The sequence below is a fragment of the Bufo bufo genome, chromosome 10 (assembly GCF_905171765.1).
Source record: "Bufo bufo chromosome 10, aBufBuf1.1, whole genome shotgun sequence".
Classification (NCBI taxonomy): Eukaryota; Metazoa; Chordata; class Amphibia; order Anura; family Bufonidae; genus Bufo; species Bufo bufo.
Window position 1 is genome coordinate 137,308,596 of NC_053398.1, and position 25,000 is coordinate 137,333,595.

Consider the following 25,000-nt stretch of genomic DNA (forward strand, 5'->3'; position numbering starts at 1 on the left):
TGCTGGTGCAGTCACTGTGTACATACATTACTTATCCTGTACTGATCCTGAGTTACATCCTGTATTATACTCCAGAGCTGCACTCACTATTCTGCTGGTGCAGTCACTGTGTACATACATTACATTACTTATCCTGTACTGATCCTGAGTTACATCCTGCATTATACTCCAGAGCTGCACTCACTATACATACATTACATTACTTATCCTGTACTGCTCTCAGACCCCCCCTATTGCAATGGTTGAGGTTCTGTGTGAACATGTGGCTAAACTTCAAGTCTGAGCTATACTTCTTTAGATAACAAGCCTTATTTCCCCTCCGCAGAACACTAATGTCTGTGTGAAACCCTAAAAACTCAGGTACATGTTTCATCGTCTAGGTGGCGCTTGGACCTGAACGAGGCAAGATAAAGAATACAGAGGGCGCCACCTAGAGGAAAAAGTGACCAGAAGTTTGACGGTAGCAGGAAGAAGACCTCTGATGATCCACAGAGAAGAGCACAAATGGCGTACAGAAGGTCAGCTCCCCGCTGCTACACTCTGCTGTATATTAACCCCTCCCGGCTCATTATTTCATTACGGTGCTTTTCCTTCCTGTGACTGAAAATGAAATATTATAACAGCCAGGAAATGATGCTCTCACGGCTCGCCCAGCTGTGCAGTTAAATGGAGCATGGAGGGGGGCAATCAATTAACTCTAAATTTAAAGGGCAACCATAACATAATTATATGGCAAGCAATTAATATTGAAGATGGATAAAAAGGAGTAGCAGGTGAAAAATGACAGGTCTGAATGGCAAAGATCAGGGGAAAATGTAGTCACTACACTAGAAAGAATTCAGAAGACCATTCTACAATGTGCATGACAACGATGTGCTGCCAACACTGTAAAACAGCAATGAGATCAAGTCCTCAGCTGGAGACAAACTCAATGGAGCGCTAATTTCACTCTGTGTGTTATTTGTGCAAGTATAGAATATAACTACTATAATACTGCTACTGTGTACAAGAATATAACTACTATAATACTGCTCCTATGTACAAGAATATAACTACTATAATACTGCTACTGTGTACAAGAATATAACTACTATAATACTGCTCCTATGTACAAGAATATAACTACTATAATACTGCTCCTATGTACAAGAATATAACTACTATAATACTGCTCCTATGTGCAAGAATATAACTACTATAATACTGCTCCTATGTACAAGAATATAACTACTATAATACTGCTCCTGTGTACAAGAATATAACTACTATAATACTGCTCCTATGTACAAGAATATAACTACTATAATACTGCTCCTATGTATAAGAATATAACTACTATAATACTGCTCCTATGTATAAGAATATAACTACTATAATACTGCTCCTATGTATAAGAATATAACTACTATAATACTGCCTCCTATATACAAGAATATAACTGCTATAATACTGCCTCCTATGTACAAGAATATAACTACTATAATACTGCTCCTATGTACAAGAATATAACTACTATAATACTGCTCCTATGTATAAGAATATAACTACTATAATACTGCTCCTATGTATAAGAATATAACTACTATAATACTGCCTCCTATATACAAGAATATAACTACTATAATACTGCCTCCTATGTACAAGAATATAACTACTATAATACTGCTTCTATGTACAAGAATATAACTACTATAATACTACTCCTATGTACAAGAATATAACTACTATAATACTGCCTCCTATATACAAGAATATAACTACTATAATACTGCCTCCTATATACAAGAATATAACTACTATAATACTGCCTCCTATATACAAGAATATAACTACTATAATACTGCTCCTATGTACAAGAATATAACTGCTATAATACTGCTCCTATATACACAAGAATATAACTGCTATAATACTGCTTCTAGTAAGTGGCCAATACTGATACCCAGTAATACTCTGTGCCGCCCCAGTTGTACTCACAATGCCGTGGACCTCTGCAGCTTTGTTGATCAGGTCCGGCCTCTGTTTCTGGATAGTCAGGTAGAAATCGTTGTTCTGGATGTCCTCATCATATAAAGCCATAAGGACTGTCAGTTCTTGGAGCCGCCGGACAGCAGATAAGGGATCTCGGTCATGTCTGCTCCCCCATATCTTCTTAATTACACGGGGGTATTACGTTCCTGGGAAGCCAGGGATAAAGAAGACCGTCAGGGATTTGTGCATAGTGCGGCGGTGACCCCCTATATACCAGCACGAGGGGTCCCGACAGCTGAATTATAAGAGATTATGCTGCTACCAGGAGGCGAATGAGATCTACTGATCCCTCAGCCCGGCCGCAGGGGATCGGGGACTTCTACTTACTAAAGGGCCTGCCGTGGCCACCACCACCCAGGCCACGCCTCCCCCCAGCAGTCAGCCAAAGGGCACTTTGCCCACACCAGGCCTACCACAGCCAGGGCTGCAAGTGGAAAACTATGGGCGCTACGGTAAAACACACTGCCCCTATGTACCGCCAACAGGCACTCCACCTCCACCGTGCCCCTAAAGCCATACGATATAGCCAGGAATGCAAGTGGGCCCTATAAACATATGGTAAAAAACGCCACCCCTACCATGCCCACACTGGGCACGATGCCCCCCCCCACCATGCAATGTAAGCACTACATCTCCCACAATGCCTTTCAGCTTTGACCCAGCGCTACATAGAAAGATCAATGCATGAGATTCCACCTTACAATGAATGACTCTTTAATGGAGTGCTTGCTCTGCAGAACACCGCCTCATTACCCGCACCACCCCGAGTTTATTTGGCACCCCTCCCTCCTTGCACTGCTGGGACTTTGCCTGCACTTAAGACTAAACGACGGTTAGTGATTTACGTATTGGACTGATCATTGATTTTTCTTGTGTTTGCAAAGAGACTTCCGTAGAAGAAAAAACACTGCGCAAGAAATGTCTGAAAAGCTTAAAGGGGCACTCCTGCCCGGACAGGATCACTGTAAGTTAGGGCACAGCTGCACCCACCTAGTGAACCCCTGAAGTGCCCCATCCACTCTTCGTGTATAATGGGATCCTGCTCTGCGCTGCTGAGTGGGCTCCTAGGGGGAGGAGCATACAGGGCAAGTTATTTTCCAGTGCTCTGATTGGTCTGTAAAATGTGAATTTAAGGCAAATTAAAAGTTTAAGGACCTGGGGTCCCAGTCTATAAGATCTTCGGGGTCATTTCCTTCTCTGTACTTGCTAAACGTCTGCCGTATGGGGGAACACATCAAGGTAATACAAGGGCGGGCGGTTACCCCATATTATTGGTGGGGTGTACCAGTAGGCGTGCTCGGGGGGGGATTTCTGCTCAATCAAATTTAGAATTTTGCAAAACCAACAGGATAATAATACCCTATTTATTCCCTAAAGTGGATCCACAGGGACAGGCACCCCTCTCCACAAACGGGGCCCCTCGAACCCCCATTTCGCCTAGTGAGTCAGTCATTCACGCTGAGAATGAATGGAGATTCAGTTGTGCACATCCGCATCTCTCTACATCCACTTCTATGGGGGGGGGGGGGGTCACCTCTTGCTAGGATGTGCCACCTATGTCAGATAGGTGTGGGTCCCACCTATCTCCAATATGTGCCCATATCATGCATGCGGGGGGCACCCTCACTTCACCACTATGGGAGCCCCAAAAATAGCCATGGCGGCGCGCTGTCCAGGGACTTCCAAAAAGAGCTGAGCATGCTCATTCGGCTATTTTTGGAACTACCATAGTGATAAATGGAGAGCATGCCGCGCATGTGCTCTCCTTCAGGTTGGGCCCCCAATGTGAAAATAATAGCAAGTCCCAGAGGTGAGACCCGCACCTATCTGACATTGGTGGCATCTCCTAGCGATATCTGATGGGAGTACCCCCTTTAACTCCCAGAGAAGTAAACAGAGAGAGGGAGCCACCTCTCCATTTAGGGGGTTCAGGGGACCCCCGTATTGGTGGGACCTACATGTATCAGGCACTTATGTTACATGCTAAAGGTCTATGATGGGGATATCCCTTTCCCAACATCTGAGTTCCAAAATTGGGGGACTTTTGCAAGCCCCGCCCCATTCTGCCCAGGTGCATACCCCAAAAATGCAAAATGTGCATTAACACCGCCCCTTCACAAGGTCCCGCTGGGAGACGGATGGCAGGCAGGTGCACACAGCCGCACGCCAGGCTAGACTGGCATCTGATGAAGGGAAATCTTCTGTAATGATGCAAAATAAAACTGGGGGCGATTCCCTTCCGTTTGCGGCGGAGCAGATGGCCGGGGGGAGTAGGTTATTTGGTTGATCGGCCTTTTGTTTTTGGGCGAGGAGATTACAGATGACAAATAACTAGCTGTAAGCCTCTTACCGCCGACACGAGCGCAGCTGTCACAAAGAATGGGGACAAATTCTAGCCGCTGACGCCATGACCCCAATTAAAACAGGCCCAGGATGCACCCTGATTTTATTTTATTTTTTTAGAAATTATCAGTCACTGAGTCTCTACGGTTGGGCAGCCGCAGGAAGCGAAGGGTTAACCGTCACAGTCATTTAGAGAGATGGAAGGAAGAAAAAGCTTCTTCTGTTAACCTCCGCGGCGATCGCATATAATATATTTTTTATAATAAAAAAAAAAAAATAATTAAACAACCCCGAGTACCCGACCCACCCGCAGCCCATGGAGAGAGAGCGGTGAAGGAACAAAAAATAAATAAAATAAAAATTATATTCAATCTTTTCTCATTCTTCTCCCCTATAAATTCTTAAACCATTGACTCCATAATTTGATAAAAACAATCCTTTCTCCCCCAATTATCATAAACTATCCTTTCTTTTTTTAACATGTTATCTCCTCGCAGATTTAACGATTCCACCAGCAGGAGATGAGTGCTGCTCCTTTCATACTGGGGGCCACAGGACCAGCAGGAGATGAGTGCTGCTCCTTTCATACTGGGGGCCACAGGACCAGCAGGAGAGGATTGCTGCTCCTTTCATACTGGGGGCCACAGGACCAGCAGGAGAGGATTGCTGCTCCTTTCATACTGGGGGCCACAGGACCAGCAGGAGATGAGTGCTGCTCCTTTCATACTGGGGGCCACAGGACCAGCAGGAGATGAGTGCTGCTCCTTTCATACTGGGGGCCACAGGACCAGCAGGAGATGAGTGCTGCTCCTTTCATACTGGGAGCCACAGGACCAGCAGGAGATGAGTGCTGCTCCTTTCATACTGGGGGCCACAGGACCAGCAGCAGAGGACTGCTGCTCCTTTCATACTGGGGGCCACAGGACCAGCAGCAGAGGACTGCTGCTCCTTTCATACTGGGGGCCACAGGACCAGCAGGAGATGAGTGCTGCTCCTTTCATACTGGGGGCCACAGGACCAGCAGCAGAGGACTGCTGCTCCTTTCATACTGGGGGCCACAGGACCAGCAGCAGAGGACCGCTACTCCTTTCATACTGGGGGCCACAGGACCAGCAGCAGAGGACTGCTAATCCTTTCATACTGGGAACCACAGGACCCCCCCCTCCTTCTAGTAATCAGTGGGGGTCCCTGGGGTCAGAAGCTGCACCAAAGGAGGACTAGGGGCCAAGACAGGATCTCATACCGCTAGACACGGATGTACAGTCCGAGGAGACGCCCTGGCAGCGCGAGGAGGATGACCCATTAAAGGCTGCACTTTAGATGCGCCCCCCTTGGCACAGCACAAACAAGGGATAAATTATTCACACCCTGAACTCCCAGAATCCCCTGCACCGCGGCAGAGCTGACCCATTTGACAAAAAGAATAAAAAAATAAATAAAAAAAAACCTGAATATTTTACACTTGAATAGAACGGTTCATAAAATCAAGGATGAGATGCAACGAGACGGAGCCACCCCAAGGGGCATCGTATACCGCCGTCACTTCAAGCGGTTCATCATACAGAACTTCCTAATTCAGGAATAGAATTCCAGAATGGCAGTGTAGACTGACACATGGATAACAGGGTGCCTAGCAGTAGACAAACCATATGCCATTGAGGGCCTGTAGGAAGCTCAGTGAGGATAACTATGGGTACTGTAATGGCCGCCATGAGGGGGCGTCACCCAGGAGGATAGCCAGCAGTGCTGAAGACGGAGGGGCGGGTGTCGCTCTGATGTACTGTAGGGCACTACACAACACAAACTGTATGGTGCCACATGCAGCTACAGAGGCGCTGTATGGCACAAATCACACGGGCCTGGCACAGAATAGCGAGGTAGAGTCTGGCATGAATGACACACTGTACGGCACTATTTACATAGGCACCAGGCTGGCACCACATGTCCAACACTAACCGCATGGCACATTTTTATAAGAGCACTGTATGGCACTAATGAGACTCTACATGGCTACAGTATGGCACAATAGTACACCATCATATGGGCACTGTATGGGCCTCTATTACACTATACATGGGCAGTGTGTGGCACTATATTACCTTATATATATATGGGCACTGTATGGGCCTCTATTACACTATACATGGGCAGTGTGTGGCACTACATTACCCTATATATATGGGCACTGTATGGCCCTCTATTACACACTAATTATATATATAGGCACTGTATGGCACTATATTACACACTATATATGGGCACTGTAAGGGCCTATATTACACTATACATGGGCAGTGTGTGGCACTATATTACCCTATATATATGGGCACTGTATCACCCTATAACAATATCTAAGTCCAGGGGCGGATTGGCCATAGACCTTACAGGAAAGTTTCCCGGTGGGCCGATGCCCAGGGGGCCGCCTGAGCCCTCCTCATGGCCGGCCAGTGGAAGTTTTTAGGGCTGTATTCTGTGACGGACTCTGTTGGGCGGTATAATGTGCCACAATACGGTATAGCTGGCCCTATCTTCCATCAATTTGGACCGAAAAAACAAAACGGGCCACATTTAGTATTTTTTCCAGGGCCACTTTAAGTTTCCAGTCCGCCCCTGTCTAAAGCCTCCTTCACACGTCTGTGTCCGTGCTCAAATCCGTGAGCAGGTGGTCAGTGATGCATCCGTGAAGGATCCGTGTGTCCGTTTTTTTGCTGTCCGTGTTGCATCCGTGTTTCACTGACCCTGCACAGCTGAGAAATAATTTTCAAAGCATCTCTTCTTAATGATCCGTGATGGCATCCGTGGTTTTCACAGACCCATAGACTATCATGGACGTGATGGATCCGTGAACACGGACAAAATAGAGCGCGCAGCGGTGCTGACAACACTGACCCACGGACCACGCTAAAACACTGATGTCTGATTACGCGTGCTGTCCGTGAAACACTGACGTGTGAAGAAAGGCCGCTCCTGTGGCATCATGCACACAGCAGGTAGCGGATTACGTGAAGAGAGTGAGGGGGGGGGGGACGGGGGGACTCTGTCCTCACATGTGATCAGCTGGTGAGAAAGGGAATTCCCTCTCGGCAAAGTCTTGAAATTGAGAAATCTCCAGCGTGAGCCGCCAACTAATCTAAGGGACGACGTCTTCTGCCAGAACCACTAATACCGACAGCGCCCCCGCGTGCGAGGGACCACCACCCTGAACCCCAATATCACCCCCTACAATCTCACATTCACAGGGAGCTGTGTGCTGGGGCCCTCAACGTTCATACGGGCACCGCAGCCCCTTCTCTGATCATTAGGGTTGGCAGCCATGTTTAATTTAAAGGGGAACTCCACCAGGGGGTAAAAAGTATTCTTTTAACTTTAACATGGACAGAAAAAGTTAAAAAAATTAAATAAAAAAATTAATAAAACTGCAACACAAAAATGACAGAAAAGTGGCATCATGTGACCAGGGTCACAAGAACCAGGTGTCCACCTCATGCCCTGCCACCAGGAGCTTCACAATCGTGGCTCCTTCCCAGAGTGGGGCCCTGTGACCGTCCTTGCACCCTGTCACACAGGGGAGGGGGGGGGGGGTCCTTAAAGTGAACAGGTCCCACGGAGAGTAGAAACCCCCCTCACCTACAGACGGAATGAAAGTTCCAGTACTCACTCAGCGGGGGGACATACCGCTACCCACTCCTCCTCCTCAGCAGCAGCCGCTCTCCTTTACCCCACTTCTCTGGAGCACAGAGCAGAGCTTGACGATCAACACTGAAGGCAGCCAATCAACACTCGCCTCACTGTGACTGACGCTCCTACTAGCTAATCCTAAGGAGACAGGGGCGGGACTTTAAAAGATCGGCGCTCTAGTGGGCGACGAGGCGGAAACGTCACTGACACGCAAATGCCGGCGGCCATCTTTGATTCTGGAAAACTGAATCCTTCATGTTGACTGAAAATAGATGAAAGTCAAGTATTTTCCTCAGCACCTCTATCATAGCAGCAATTAGTCGCAACATGCATTTAAAGTGAAATACACAAATTGTACCTAGTAGTGCGTAAGTCTGTGCAATGCGAGTAGGGGGGGGATTATTTTTAAAGCCAAATTGAGGAAAGTGAAATTTAAGGCATTTTTATGTGAAGAGTCCTATATTATCCATTCACAAAGCCTACACAATGTCTTTAGCATTTGAAGTCAAACGTTGATTAAGCACCTCTTTGCCCTTAGCAAAGATGGTGGCTGCAGAGTAACATTGGGTCACATGTCCCCCCTCCCTTCAATGTGTTGACCTCACGTGACTCCTGCAGGTGGTGGCTATTCCAGGCTTTGCAGAGCTAAGAGCAGGATGCATGGACAGCTCCCTGCTGAGTACCAGGAGGCTGCTGCCAGGGACTCTGGATTTTTATGGAGCTGGATACAGGAATGAAGACCTGAGGATGGAATACATCCGATGGATACGAGACATATTTGTAGACTCATACTAAATTAAAACTCCAGAGGAACCTATAGAGATTTGGTAATTTGATTTCTAGAGCCATGAAACAATGAGGGAACTGAACTTTTATCTGGAGACGTTCATTTTCTTCTTCTGCATAACTTAGAAAAATGTATCTTCTCCGGAGTTTGACTTCCAGATAATGCATGGTTTGCACAGACTACTGCGTTCTTCCAGTGCCAAGAGATGCAAAACTTCTTGAGTTTCCCAAGGATATTCCTATAAGGATGTTCCTGGTGGAGTCCTGTCCCCTTGGTATTCTTTGAGGATTCCACCAGTCTCCTTATCAGTTGGGATTGCAAGGTTCCTTAGAGGAGATGTTGAAGGAAGAGTGCAAGGCATTACTGGATGCCCTGAATAGGGTGACGGCATGCTACAGGCACCTGGTGCTCACCATAGGTGGCACTGCCGACTCCCAGAACCTTCGGGAGGAGTTGAAGAAGACTCGACAGAAAGCCCAGGAGTTAGCGGTGGCCAACAGGAACAAGTTGACCAGCACTCTCAAGGACAACAGTCTCAGCAAAGAAGACAAGGCTGAGTTTGAGAGGCTATGGGTCATATTCTCCACCTGTATGGACCTCCTCGAGACGGACATGAGAAGAGCCCTAGAGCTTGGTCAAGAGTTCCCATTGAATATACCCAAAAAGCACATCATACAGACTGGCATGAGCGGCGGTACCTCAGGGGTGGCAGCGAGGGCCATGAGCGTTCAGAACATGAAATACGACGGCGAGCACAATATAGATGTCATGGACCTCAAGGACCTGGAGAATGAGATCAAACAAGTCGACGAGATGATGCACGAGATGGAAATGAAAGTCGGCGTTCCTCAGTGGACTGTGGAAGCCAAGCAGAACCCAGGGGCAGAACTCAAGTGTGCCACCAGCGGAGGGGCATCGTCTCCTGGCACCATATCTGCAGAAGAGAACAAGTCTATTTGCGACCTGAGTAAACTTTTGGCCGGGGTGGTCTTCAGTGCCGTCCTTCTGATTGCTATCATACTGGCTGTTTGCGTGGTCAAACTTTCATGAGCTCACATCTTCTCACCCTGAAGTAGATATTTTTTTTTCCTTGCACATGGCCAAACATTTGGTTTCTGCAGACCTGGCACCCAGCAGGAGGACCGGTCACGGGGTAACATGACTGTATTTTGTGCATTGACCTATTCTGGAACCTGCTGCTGATGGATCCAACCTTCTAATCCAGATTTACCATCCCATCTGCCAAGCTCGCTGCTCTTCCGGAGGATCCCAGTTACCTTTCTCTGTAGCTTCTCCTTTCTGTGAAGATTAACCCTTTCCCTCCGTAACTTTCATGTTTTTACTTTAGGTCCTGCATGATTTGGGTTCAGAAGATTGCTTGATCGGTTCCCCCCATGAAATGCCATCTTTTCTGTTTGCACTTGCACCGCTAGATCCTTAAATCCACAGTGTTAACCATTTCATTGCAAGGCGCATACTGACCCCGGCAGGCAGCTAAATGGTCTGCGCGCTGTAGAGAGCAAGTGCGTCTGCATGCCTGCTGTGTCTTTGTGCGTTGCCTTTCCAGGAGATTCCTTCTTCCCAGCCGTCGGCAGGATTTCCAGCTAGATGACTATATCTAACCTATGTACGAGGTGGAACCTTATCATAGCCTTGAGACTTGCAGTCTTCCTTATAACGCCAGCCTGGCACAGCTATACGCGGGGCTCGTTATATAAGAATTAAATCGCTTCCCAGAGACGCAAATGCTGGGTGATGGCAATCCTCAAGCAATACAATGGTAGAGGCATCACAAGCGACCTGGGAAATATTCCATAATTTACCGTCCTGGCGGGTAGTAGCAGTTTTATATCCTCACACCACCTAGATAGAACAGTAGTGTGATCGCAAAACTCCCCAAAAAAGAGTTATTCCTACCTGCCCCCCCCAAAAAAAAAATTATTGTTTACCGCTATGCCCCTTTAAATTTTAATGTTGCGACCTATGCCTGATGTGACCACATAGCACGCCATTATCGGCAGGTGATTTGATGCCTGATGCTTTCGTGTTCAGAACTTCGTCGTTGGTTGTGACCGTATGTAACTCTAACATAGGAGAGGGGATTTAGAAATGGGGCTCAATGGGATGAGTGCAAGTAGATTTCTGAGTGAACCCCAAAGTATAATTTTGGATTCCTTGTCTACAGTATGGTTAAAAGGGTTTTCCGAGACTTAAAGGGGTTGTCTCACTTCAGCAAGTGGCATTTATCATGTAGAGAAAGTTTTTACAAGCCACTTACTAATGTATTGTGATTGTCCATATTGCCTCCTTTGCTGGCTTGATTAATTTTTCCATCACATTATACACTGCTCGTTTCCATGGTTACGACCACCCTGCAATCCATCAGTGGTGGTCGTGCTTGCACACTATAGGAAAAAGCATCGGCCTTTCTGGTGACCGGGACCGTGGGAGCGCACATAGGCTGGTGCTTTTTCCTACCGAACCCGAGTTCGGGAAATGTTTTTTTTTTTTTTTACAGTATAAATCAATTTCTGAAGTTATTATGCGAAGTCTCGCGAGACTTAGCGAAGTAATAACTTCGGCTCATTGGAGCCAATACATTCTAATACTATACGGAGAGCTCGCTCCGTTCAGTATTGAAATGAAGTTTTATGCGAATCGACTTCGGATGTTATATCCGAAGTCGATTCGCTCATCCCTACTCATCAGTATTAAAGTCTCAGAAAACCCCTTTAACAGGGACATTCTTCCAAAATGAACGCCGCGCCTATCCATGGGTTGTGTCTGGTATTGCAGTTCAGCTCCATTGACGTGAATACGGCTGAGATGTAATACCGCAAAGAACCCGCCGACAGGTGTGGCGTTGTTTTTGGAAGAAAGCAGCCGTCTTTTTCGAATCCTGGAGTATTATTTCGGGTCCCCCTCATGATTCACAGGTTACATTCAGCGGTACCAGTAGTAGCTCACAAAACTATGGGTCAGATTGCCCCCCAAGGAAACTCCTGTGGGGGAGACAGCCCCCTAAAAGTTAGATGGTGGCCGTTAGCAACCGCTAAGGTGCTTATGTTTCCCATGGTTGTGCCCACAGAGCACAGCACCTCTCTGCCCTAACCAATAATGGAGGTTCGGTGGAGGAAACTGTCTAACGTGAGGACACCATTTTGATAATTCTCAGTATATCAGTAGTTACAGCACTGGACTAGCTCAGTTATTTGGTCCATATATTCCCTAACCCTTTAGAACCCGTTTTTCCCACCCTTGGTTTAATGGCAGCAGCCATTTTGTTTGTTGGAAAAGTGGACCAGTCTCATAGGACTATTGGGGTCATTTATCAAACTGGTGTAAAGTAGAACTGGCTTAGTTGCCCATAGCAACCAATCAGATTCCACCCTTTTTTTGACAGCTCCTTTGGGAAATGAAAGGTGGAATCTGATTGGTTGCTATGGGCAACTAAACCAGTTCTACTTTACACCATTTTGATAAATGACCCCATATGTCCTTGTCGCCCATAACAATCAGTCAAAGTTCACTTTCAGAGTTCATGGGAACGAGGCCTTACACAGGGTCCTGTTGGCGTCTGCCATGTTGTGCCTCTTTGTTATCGCTGTTGCCAAGAGGGCACATTTGTCAAAATGGTTTAAAAGGCAAAACTGCGTATCGCAACCAATCACAGTGCAGCTTCCATATTTCAAGAGCAGTATACGCAATAAAAGCTGCTCTGTGATTGGTTGCTAAGGGAACAAGGCCGTACACAGGGCCCTGCAGGCGTCTGCCATGTTGTGCCTCTTTGTTATGACTGGTACCTAAGGGGGGCACAGTTTGAAAAACTGCTGTTGTTGCTCATAGCAACCAATCACAACGTAGCTTTCATATTTCAAGAGCGCTATCAGAAAAGAGAGCTGCACTGTGATTGGATGCTATGGGCAACATAATAATCCAGAAGGCCTTGTGTATAGTGGGACCCGTAGATTATAGTCTGTTTTGGGGTCCCATTGAAGGTCCAAAATTCGTCTTCCATTGTGTTTTATGTGACATAGTACCCAAACCCATTCAGTCACAGGCAGGGAAAATAATTATCTGCGACTTTCTAATGTTCAAGATCTCTGCTTATTGTCAATGAATAGAAGCATTCATGTAATCAGTGTTTGTATCAATGCGCTTCCACCAGGGCATGCTCAGATGTAATGACTGTGCTGCGTTACAGCAAGCAGAGGTCTTGAAAAGAAATAAAACACAAAGTGAAATCGAAATATTCAGAAGGGCACCTGTCAGCAGGACCAACCCCATTAAAGCAGACGCATACTTGATTCTCCTCATTAAAATGATTCCTGTCTTGGAAAAATGGTGACGGTTTTCCAGAGAAAAAAAGACTTTTAATCTTTATGCAAATGAGCGCTTCAGTGCTGGCCCCACCCCCAGTGCACTGAAGCCCTCATTTGCATAACAAATAAAGGCCTTTTTTTTCTCAGGAACGCCGCCACCTATTTTCACAAGACAGGCATTGTTTTAATTAGCAGGATCAACCCTGGTAGAAAGTATGCCTAGTTTAATGGAGTTGATCCTGCTGATGATTGCTTTTTAAAGGAATTGTCCATATGTCGTATTGGTGGAGGTTCTCATAAAGAGTCACCACCGGTGGGTCCACCATTACTCTGCTTCCTTCTGAATGGTCCTGTCTTCCATTAACCAGTCTCCTCTGTGCCATAACGCCATCAGACTAAGGCCTGATTCACACAGGATGTATCGTGGGGGTGGGGGGTGTTTCCCATACAGTACATGCACACTCGGCCGCTTCATGCTCAGGATTGATGGAGTCCCAGCTGTCGAACCCCCATAGATTGGCCTTTGGTGACACCTCCAAACAGTACTCCATAAATACGACCCACAATATTTGTAAAAAAGATGGTGTGAACCAGGCCTGAGGCTGACAAGCAGGTCAATGCAAAATGTACAGGTTAATTGTAGTCGGAGACGGCACGAATTACAGAGGTTTATATATACTGTATGTTCTGTATATCTCCTATAATATTCATAGCAATATAGGTGTATAATGTCTTGAGACTGAGCTGTAATGTCTTCTGTGCCATATAGACTCAGGTCTTAAAGGCTATGTTTATCTTCGGTGGAATTTTTTTTTTTATGACTCCCTGATGGAACAGATTGAAAATACAGAGCCTGCTACTAGAAAATCTCAAGGCTGTACAGAGAAAGGGGCTCAACATTTTTAATAAAGACCAATTGAAAAAAAGATTTTTAACTCAAAATTAATACAATGTAATAAAAAAAAAACTGCCCCAAAAGGTGTATACAGCCTTTAAAGGGGTTATCCAGTTTAGTTATCCTATTTTAGGTAATAGAAGTTGGGTCTTCTGTCGGGAGAACGGGTACAAAGAGAGTCTCTTGCTCTGTCCTGCATTACCCATTGGTGTAAATCAGGGATGCCCAACCTGCGGCCCTCCAGTTGTTGCAAAACTACAACTCCCAGCATGCCCAGACAGCCTACAGCAGGGCCTGGTGGGAGTTGTAGTTTTACAACAGCTAGATTGCCGCAGGTTGAGCATCCCTGGTTTGAATGGGCAGAGTGTAATGCTTAACTTCCCCTGTGGTGGCGCTGTATAAAAACTAAACATTTACTAACAGGTTGCCTCACAGATTACAGCCGATCGCCGGGGGTCTTAGTGAGGGGACACTTTGTGATCAGCTCAATGGTGCACGTTTTATACATAACCCCACTGAGTATAGGTAAGCTGGAGGGGCACAGATTTGTTTGCATACCCGGGGGTCCCCTGATCCCCATCCCACTTGGGTACGGTGGCCAAAACTACGCAAATAGCCAGGGGGGCTTTGCTACACCGTGTCCACAGCCCCCATAAGGAGCTTTCAGAAACCATGTAGCACAGCCTTCCCATCTGCTTCCATAGTCCTGACCACCTGGTGTGGAATCCATGAGGTCGGTGGCCCCTTTTAAAGAAGACATGCCACCTTGATTATCTGAAGGTGTCATTCAATAGAAATTGAAGGGAGGGGGATACAATGCATACATGTCAAATCACCCGTAGAAAATGCGGCATATATAAATTAGTTTACAAGACCCCGCCCACTTTTGAAATGTGACACCAAAAAAGTATTACGGTAATACCCTGTCAAAGTGAATGGGGCTGAGCTGTAATACCGCACACAAGAGTGGCACTGTTTTTTTTTTTTTTCTGACCCATCAATAGCCAATCAATAACTCGCATGGTACCGCCCTCTGTTGTCACACTGAAATAATTTGCATACGAACGTTCCCTTTAAAGACATGGGGCGGCTAAGAATGACCGCACCCAGCATTATAACTCCCCCCCCCCCTCCTCCTTTTGCATGCTGACAGAACGCCCCCACATTGTCTTTTACCATGAGAGGTCACTTTAAGATTTCGACAGGCAGAAAAAAAAAAAAAAAGTTTAGCGATGAATAATTTATACCGCGCTGCTTAATTATTAAAACTCATATTCTTCTCTTAGCGGCGTCTCCTCTATGTCATCTGTGGCGGCGGAGGATACGGCAATCCTGGCGTTCACCATGTGTCTCCTATGGTTTCCTGCCGTGAGGGAGACTCCCTGCTTCATGGGGTAACCTCATGGTTAGATCGATCAGTCCGATAGCGCATGTCCGTCCGCCGCTCTGTTCACTTCTATGGGACTGATGGAGCACAGTCTATTGTCTGACATGAAGGAGAGACTCGAGATCTTCCATTCTTGGGATCGCCAGGGGGTCCCTGTGGTCAGATCACCCCCACAATCCATTATTTATCACCTATATAGATAGGTGATTACTTTCATGCAATAACCCCTTTAATTTAGGGCGGTCCTCCATTGGGAACTGCCACCAATTGTAAAATGTGGGTACATAGAGCGTCTCTTCTCTCTGGAGGACCCAGTGTGTCCATGCGTCATACTAGCCTGTAATACCTCCGCTTACCTGTGGCGGTGCTGCAGGAAAATTGAGCACTTGTTACCGGAATCACCAACAGATCACAACTGATCGCTTTTGTTCACTTTTTTTTGGGGCATATTCTAACAAAAAATGATTGTCTAAATAAAACCCCCAATTTTTTTTAGGTCTGTCAATCATGTGGGTTTTATATGGATTTTTTTTAGTACTACTCATTAGGTTTACCATATAGAATTGGCAATTGCTTATTGGCAGCTGCCTTAAAGGAGTTATCCGGGAATTTGATATGATTGAAATTCCCGGATAACCCCTTTAAGTAAACTAGTCTTAGGCCTCTTTCACACGAGCGTGTCCGGATAAGGTCATGCGCGCGAGTAGGTACCCAATTGCTGTCAGTTTTGACTGCGATTGCGTTCCGTTGTTCAGTTTTTATTGCGTGGGTGCAATGCGTTTTGCACGTGCGTGATAAAAAACCTGAATGTGGTACCCAGACCCGAACTTCTTCACAGAAGTTCGGGTTTGGGTTCAAGGTTGTGTAGATTGTATTATTTCCCCTTATAACATAGTTATAAGGGAAAATAATAGCATTCTGAATACAGAATGCATAGTACAATAGCGCTGGAGGGGTTAAAAAAAAAGATCAAATAATTTAACTCACCTTAATCCACTTGTTCGCGCAGCCGGCATCTCTTCTGTCTTCTTCTTTGAGGAATAGGACCTTTGATGACGTCACTGCGCTCATCACATGGTCCATCACATGATCTTTTACCATGTGATGGATCATGTGACGGACCATGTGATGAGCATAGTGACGTCATCAAAGGTCCTATTCCTCACAGATGAAGACAGAAGAGATTCCGGCTGCACGAACAAATGGATTAAGGTGAGTTAAATTATTATTATTTTTTTTAACCCCTCCAGCCCTATTTTACTTAGCATTCTCTATTCAGAATGCTATTATTTTCCCTTATAACCATGTTATAAGGGAAAATAATAATGATCGGGTCCCCATCCCGATCGTCTCCTAGCAACCGTGCGTGAAAATCGCACCGCATCCGCACTTCTTGCGGATGCTTGCGATTTTCACGCAGCCCCATTCACTTCTATAAAAATAGAGCTTGCACGCATTGCACCCGCACTGAATCTTCATCTATGAGGAAAAGGACCTTTGATGACGTCACTGCGATCATCACATGGTCCGTCACATGATCCATCACCATGGTGATGGATCATGTGATGGACCATGTGATGAGCGTAGTGACGTCATTAAAGGTCCTTTTCCTCACAGATGAAGACAGAAGAGATGCCGGCTGCGGGAACAAGTGGATTAAGTTAAATTATTTTTTATTTTTTTAACCCCTCAAGCCCTATTTTACTTAGCATACTGTATTCCATGTTGTAAGGGAAAATAATACAATCTACACAACCTTGAACCCAAACCTGAACTTCTGTGAAGAAGTTCGGGTCTGGGTACCACATTCAGTTTTTTATCACGCGCGTGCAAAACGCATTGCACCCGCGCGATAAAAACTGAACAACGGAACGCAATCGCAGTCAAAACTGACAGCAATTAGGTACCTACTCGCGCGAGTTTGCCGCAACGCATCCGGACCTTATCCGGACATGCTCTTGTGAAAGAGGCCTAAGTCATCGCACCACCACCTTGCCCTCTCAATCTTTTCCATTCTGTCCACCTGTACTTCTAATAAGGCTAGATGGCAGATACAGTGATCATGTCTCTCATTTGAAAGTCTGCCACCTACAGCTCATTTGGTGGTACTGCATGCCAAAGCACATTTATGTTGAAAAATTCCGAAATTTTTACCCCGACTAAAAATCATATTTTTTTTGCAGATTCTCCTGTCACAGTTACAATTATCAGGTTAATTTTTAGCTAAAATTAAGAGGTTGCATTTATAATCCCCAGACCCTCCTCTGAATTCTTTATGTATTATTTATTCATTTATTATTTCCATAATGTGGATTTTTGTGTATTTAGAGAGCACCGAGAACGTCTATGTGGATAGTTTTGTAGCATATTTATAAAAAAAACAACATTTTTAACCTTTGGATACGACACAGAGATGCTCTGCTCAGCTCCAATTTTACAGCGGAGCAGTGAAATCTGCACCACAACTCCCAGCCTGCAGCTGTCAGAGGATGCTGGGAGTTGTGGTTTTGCAACGACTGAAGAGCTCCAAGTTGATGTCCACCGCAGCTGAGCACAGCAGGAACTGTCCTGTCCAAGGTAAAGCAAACATCCGTGCCTGGTTTACGTTAATATTACTGGATTGATTGGAATGACCGTTGCTGCGGCGTTGACATATATGTAACGGACACGTATGATCACATGTATACGGTATTAGGCTGTCCACGTTCGGCACTATAACTGCCTTATGTACTACGTGTCTGTTCTCCATGGAATTCACCAATGTACTGTGCCTGACATTCACTGCGCAGGGTCCTGGTTTCGGACATTACGGGGAGTAGCGTTTCCGTTAACGAGGACGGCTCTGCCTGTGATAATAAAGTTTAACGACACAGAGTCTTTCTACCGCGAGTGGAGTGCTTATTTGACAACCATTTACCACGCGGCCTGAGATCCTGGGGGTCAGTGGGGGTCCCGTTGGTCGCTAGAAATGTGGGAGAGCCACTTTAAGACGTAAACGAGCGCAGAGATTCATTGTAAGAATAATAGATCAGTCAACAGCAACATGCTGACTGTTTCCACGTGGGGACAGGATATTATCTACGGTTTGATGCAGACTAAGAGTATTAAAAAAAATAATAAATCAAGTTATGGAGATGCCAAATTTTACATTTAGAGCTTAAAGGGGCTGTACAGGATCAGAAAAAGCATGGCAGCCTTCTTCCAAAAAGAGCGCCACCCCTGTCCACAGGTTGCATGGGGTATTGCAGCACAACCCCATTTACTTTAAGGTAAGGACAAGTTATATCCTATCCGCTGGATAGAAAGCAACTGTTAGATTGGTGGGGTTCGGACCTCTGGGACCCCCATAATCAAGAAAATGGGGGTCCCCAAATCAGTGGAGCCAGTTATCTCTGTGGGGCTGCTGGAGAAAAAGTACAGAGCATGGAGGGGACACAGGACCCCTCTCTAGTGATCGGTGAGGGGCCCACTGGTCAAGTTTTCCTGTATCAAGCGGATAGGGGATAACTTGTTGTAACCGGAATACCCCTTTATAGAGCTGAGCTGCAATACCAGACACAACCCATGAATAGCCGTGGTGCTCTTCTAGAAAGAAAGCAGCCATATTTTTGTCATTTTGACTGGATCTCCCCCAATAAAGGGGTGGTCCCATCTGGACATTTATAGCATATCGACAGGATATTCAGTAAAGGTCCAATGGATGAATAGGCGCAGGTTTCTCCATTGCGTTGAATGGTGCGCGGCCGCGCATGCGCAGTGTAAGCTCCGATCACTTTGGAGCCCCATTATTGAAATGAGAGTGGGCTCCAGAGGTGGGACACGCTCCTATTGGACGTTTACAGGGAGTGCAGAATTATTAGGCAAGTTGTATTTTTGAGGATTAATTTTATTATTGAACAACAACCATGTTCTCAATGAACCCAAAAAACTCATTAATATCAAAGCTTAATATTTTTGGAAGTAGTTTTTAGTTTGTTTTTAGTTTTAGCTATTTTAGGGGGATATCTGCGTGTGCAGGTGACTATTACTGTGCATAATTATTAGGCAACTTAAAAAAATATATATATATACTCATTTCAATTATTTATTTTTACCAGTCAAACCAATATAACATCTCAACATTCACAAATATACATTTCTGACATTCAAAAACAAAACAAAAACAAATCAGTGACCAATATAGCCACCTTTCTTTGCAAGGACACTCAAAAGCCTGCCATCCATGGATTCTGTCAGTGTTTTGATCTGTTCACCATCAACATTGCGTGCAGCAGCAACCACAGCCTCCCAGACACTGTTCAGAGAGGTGTACTGTTTTCCTTCCTTGTAAATCTCACATTTGATGATGGACCACAGGTTCTCAATGGGGTTCAGATCAGGTGAACAAGGAGGCCATGTCATTAGATTTTCTTCTTTTATACCCTTTCTTGCCAGCCATGCTGTGGAGTACTTGGACGCGTGTGATAGAGCATTGTCCTGCATGAAAATCATGTTTTTCTTGAAGGATGCAGACTTCTTCCTGTACCACTGCTTGAAGAAGGTGTCTTCCAGAAACTGGCAGTAGGACTGGGAGTTGAGCTTGACTCCATCCTCAACCCGAAAAGGCCCCACAAGCTCATCTTTGATGATACCAGCCCAAACCAGTACTCCACCTCCACCTTGCTGGCGTCTGAGTCGGACTGGAGCTCTCTGCCCTTTACCAATCCAGCCACGGGCCCATCCATCTGGCCCATCAAGACTCACTCTCATTTCATCAGTCCATAAAACCTTAGAAAAATCAGTCTTGAGATATTTCTTGGCCCAGTCTTGACGTTTCAGCTTGTGTGTCTTGTTCAGTGGTGGTCGTCTTTCAGCCTTTCTTACCTTGGCCATGTTTATGAGTATTGCACACCTTGTGCTTTTGGGCACTCCAGTGATGTTGCAGCTCTGAAATATGGCCAAACTGGTGGCAAGTGGCATCTTGGCAGCTGCACGCTTGACTTTTCTCAGTTCATGGGCAGTTATTTTGCGCCTTGGTTTTTCCACACGCTTCTTGCGACCCTGTTGACTATTTTGAATGAAACGCTTGATTGTTCGATGATCACGCTTCAGAAGCTTTGCAATTTTAAGAGTGCTGCATCCCTCTGCAAGATATCTCACTGTTTTAGACTTTTCTGAGCCTGTCAAGTCCTTCTTTTGACCCATTTTGCCAAAGGAAAGGAAGTTGCCTAATAATTATGCACACCTGATATAGGGTGTTGATGTCATTAGACCACACCCCTTCTCATTACAGAGATGCACATCACCTAATATGCTTAATTGGTAGTAGGCTTTCGAGCCTATACAGCTTGGAGTAAGACAACATGCATAAAGAGGATGATGTGGTCAAAATACTCATTTGCCTAATAATTCTGCACGCAGTGTATGGTTTATCCTGTCTATATGCTGTAAATGTTCCAGATGGGACCACCCCTTTTATGGCTTCCCTTAAAGGGGTTGTCCTATGATGTATGAAATGTATCCTTCGTTCACATTACAGGGGATACGATTCTTATTGGTGGGGGTCCAACCGCTGGGTTTTCCACCGATCACAAGTAAAACGCTCGGCTATCTCTTGGAGCGGCAGCGGGCATGCTTGCAGCTTCATTCACTTGGGGGACTCAGGACCCTCGTTCTCAGCGGTTGGGCCCCCACCAATCAGATGCTTATCCCCTTTGGGACAACCCCTTTAAGCTGGTGTACTGTAAGAGCATGATTCCGTTCTCGGCAGCTGTAGATTCTATCTGGGGCGTGCGGATTACAGGATGGCGTGTCATTGGCACCAGGCTGGCAGCCGGAGTTATGTCACTGGTGCCTGTTGATGCCAAAGGAAGGTGACTCCATAGAAAAGCCGCCAAGGGCAATCTACGGTCACTCAGACCCAGAATATGGATTTTCACATTTCATGTTACTGCAGAAACTGGTAAGTGGCCCTGTCCAGATAGCTCCCAGTAAGGACTCGGTCACGCCTGCTTTATTGGGGAAAAAAATATATATATTTTTTTTGTTTTTGTGCATGCCATTTTTTGCATTGTTCCACCTAATCCAAGTTTTAGCCCATAGAAGTCAATGGATTGTATTGAAAAAATGCATGTTTTGTGTCTTCGCAGTTCACACGTGCAGATATCTGGGTTTCTGACACGTTACAAAAGGCATAAAAATACATAAGAAAAACTGATAAATTTATAGTAAAATCTGGGACAAAATGGACACATTAAGGAACCGAAAGCGGAGAAAAATGTAAAAAAAAAAAATCAAAGATCTGCCTGGGGGATCCGTGTCTGAGCTGTATTTTCATGTGCAGGTGTGAAGGAGCGCCGAGGCTGGGCTTCCGCAGAGCGAGGGTGACCGGAGATGGTGCGCCCCCGCCGCTGGATCTGCCATCTAAAATAAGAGCGAGTACCGCTGCAGCCGGCCTCACCGTGTACAGGCCCCCCAATAGAGGCTCCAATCAGGGGGAGTTCACATCACCGTTATGGAGTCCAGTATTGTTTTCCGTTATAACGGAAAATAACGGAATCCATAAGACGGAAGTCAAAACGGAAGCCTTTAAGAGGCATTCCATTTTGATCCCCCATAATGGAAGTCTATGGGAATCATCACGGATCCGTCTGGTTTCCGTTATGCAAGACGGAAAACAAAGTCCTGTCGTCTATTATGACGGATCAAAACGGAATCTCTCTTAAAAGGCTTCCGTTTTGACTTCCGTCCTATGGATTCCGTTATTTTCCGTTATAACCATGTTATAACGGAAAACAATAACGGAATCCATAAAGATGATGTGAACTCACCCTTAGGGCTCATTCACGCGACCGTATGGCTTTTTCAGTATTTTGCGGGCTGTTTTTAACGGATCCGTTTTTCCATTTTTTGTTTTAGTCTTTTTTCGGTGTTCCGTTCCATTTTTCCGTATGGCATGTACAGTATAGAGTCATTACATAGATAAAATTGGGCTGGGCATAACATTTTCAATAGATGGTTCCGCAAAAACGGAACGGATACGGAAGACATACGGAGTACATTGCGTATGTGTTCAGTTTTTTTTTTTGCGGACCCATTGACTTGAATGGAGCCACGAAACGTGATTTGCGGGCAGTAATAGGACATGTTCTATCTTTGAACGGAATGGAAAAACAGAAATACGGAAACGGAATGCATACGGAGTACATTCCGTTTTTTTCTGCGGAACCATTGAAATGAATGGTTCCGTATACGGAACGCAAAAAACGGCCAGTAAACGGGGGTAAAAAAACGGTCGTGTGCAATAGGCCTTAGGCAGATTGTGCCTGTGGGTGCCAACCTGTCTGCAAAAGGCGAGACACTCCGCATTCTCAGAGGAAACTTCATTTAGCGCTGGCCTGTGACTTATAAGCCATGTGGGCATACTAATGAAGAACAAACTCCAGACATGGTGACTGCTGACCCAGCGGGTGGTCTAAGCCATTCAGTAGGTGGATGACATAATATCAGAAGCCATAACTCCGACCTCATGGCCCCCACATCCTCAGAACCCTGGTAATTGTGTTCAGCCTGACATGGGCTTCGGGGAGAATTGAGTAGGCCTACTCGTGACCCTACTCGTGACCTATTGAGTAGGGATCGTCCCAAAATACATTCCAAACCTCCTCCTTTCTGCCATTCCTGTCATCGCGGCCACGGCTGCAGCAGTGATGTGACTGTATGGTGCACGAGACTGCTGCAGACAAGTACTGGCCTCAGCAGGGCCTCATACTGTAAGTGTCTGATTGTCTGCAGCGCTCACTTGTGATAGAAGGGTGTCATCTCTGCACCCATGGCTGCAGCAGAGGATCGGGCGGCCGCACTGGTGCACATGGGGTTCAGAGCGGAGAGTATAACTATAGCTTTTTTATTTTAACATCTCCCCCGTGCCATTTACTATTATTTCTTTCTTTTTCTTTCCTTGGACAACCCCTTTTTAAGGCGTCAGGATAGGTCATCGACGGAAGGTACGTGTCACCGAGGTTTCTGGCCTCGGTGAGATAAGAACCGGTTATTTTGTGTGTCAGCCGCAGCTAGTGCTTTTTTTTAGTGTGGCTGTAAAGCCGATCTGGGCCGGTTCTTATTGGGAGCTGTCAAAGAGCAGGGTGGGTGCCTGTTCCCCACGTCCAGGCCAGGTTTTGGGCTGGGGTTTAAATGCCCAGCCAGCATCTCAGGTGATAGTGGAGCTCTGTGTTTTGGGAGCTGAGGAGTTCTGCCATACTGCAAGGCCGAGAGCTGCCAGGCGCCCTAAAGCCTGCTGCGGACTGCCAGGTGACATGTTTCTTTGACTTCTGTGGACTTTTGCTGTGTGAATTAACACGAGGATTTCTGCCTAGTATTGTGTTTTTTTTTCCCTGCCTTTTTTGTGTGAATAAACACTGACTTTTGTTTACCAACCGTGGTCTTGCCTCTGTACTGCGTCCGCTTAGGCTACTTTCACACTTGCGGCAGTGTGATCCGGAGGGCATTTCTGTCGTCGGAACTGCCCGCCGAATCAGCCGATCTGCCGCTGACTGAAAGCATTTATGAGACGGATCCGTCTCACAAATGCATTGCAAGGACGGATCCGTGTCTCCGCTTGTCATGCGGACAGACGGGTCCGTCTTGTATCTTTTTTCACATTTTGTACCGGTCTGCGCAAGCCGGAAGGACGGATCCGGCATTCCGGTATTTTGAATGCCGAATCCGGCACTAATACATTCCTATGGGAAAAAATGCCGGCATTCAGGCAAGTCTTCAGTTTTTTTCGCCGGAGATAAAACCGTAGCATGCTACGGTTTTATCTTTGTCCTGATCAGTCAAAATGACTGAACTGAAGACATCCTGGACGGATTACTCTCCATTCAGAATGCATGGGGATATGCCTGATCAGTTCTTTTCCGGTATTGAGCCCCTAGGAGGGTGACGGAACTCAATGCCGGAAAAGAAAACCGCTGGTGTGAAAGTAGCCTTACCCTGCCTACCAGAGCAAATCCCTACAATGGATACAATTGTATCCAGCCCAAACAATGCTCCCTGACTCCAGACTGATACATTGTAGCAAACTACCAGCTCACAGAGCGTTGTCAGGACTGGTCACAAGTCATGTACAGGTTTACTGCCTCTGAATGTCAATGTGCTCTCATTCACTGACAGCAAACAATGGTGAGGATATAGGAGAACTAGATTAAGCTTTGTTTACATAAATCCGGAGAACCCCCTGCGGAAACATCTGCCGCAGTTGTTACTACCACCCTCATCATCATCGTCAGATATATCGCAGTTACAGTAAGGTAGTACTTCCCCCCCCCCATTAAAGCCCTACATATTCATCTGGGTATGTTGTAATTTTCACTACTACTCCCAATATTGGGGCGTTCCCTTCCATTCTCATACTAAGGCTAGGGTTACACGACAACATGGGTCGCGCGACAATTTTTAGAATGATAGTCTACGGTGTCGCACTGCGACGCCATAGTAGCAAAAAATTGTCACGCGGCACATGTTGCAGTGTAGTTGTGCCCTATGTGTCACGCGACACATGACGTCGCGTAGCCCTG

The 25,000-nt window shown here is 45.9% G+C and overlaps 2 protein-coding genes across 3 annotated transcripts in view; one reads left to right on the forward strand and one right to left on the reverse strand.

The window, feature by feature from the left end:
- ANKRD27 (ankyrin repeat domain 27) overlaps positions 1–8,143 on the reverse strand; it is a 47,284-nt gene extending 39,141 nt beyond the window's left edge. For both annotated transcript variants that reach the window (XM_040409588.1, XM_040409589.1), the window contains exons 1-2: positions 8,033–8,143; positions 1,978–2,177 (exon numbers count right to left, since the gene is read on the reverse strand). In XM_040409588.1, coding sequence (XP_040265522.1) covers positions 1,978–2,079 — 102 coding nt within the window. In that variant the 5' untranslated portion in view covers positions 2,080–2,177; positions 8,033–8,143. The remainder of the gene's footprint in view (positions 1–1,977; positions 2,178–8,032) is intronic.
- A 666-nt stretch (positions 8,144–8,809) lies between these two features.
- Positions 8,810–9,941, forward strand: LOC120980852 (regulator of G protein signaling 9 binding protein). Its single transcript, XM_040410194.1, has one exon. It carries the CDS (start codon positions 9,176–9,178, stop codon positions 9,887–9,889), a length of 714 nt encoding a protein of 237 aa, XP_040266128.1. The 5' UTR covers positions 8,810–9,175; the 3' UTR covers positions 9,890–9,941.
- Positions 9,942–25,000: the final 15,059 nt, after the last annotated feature.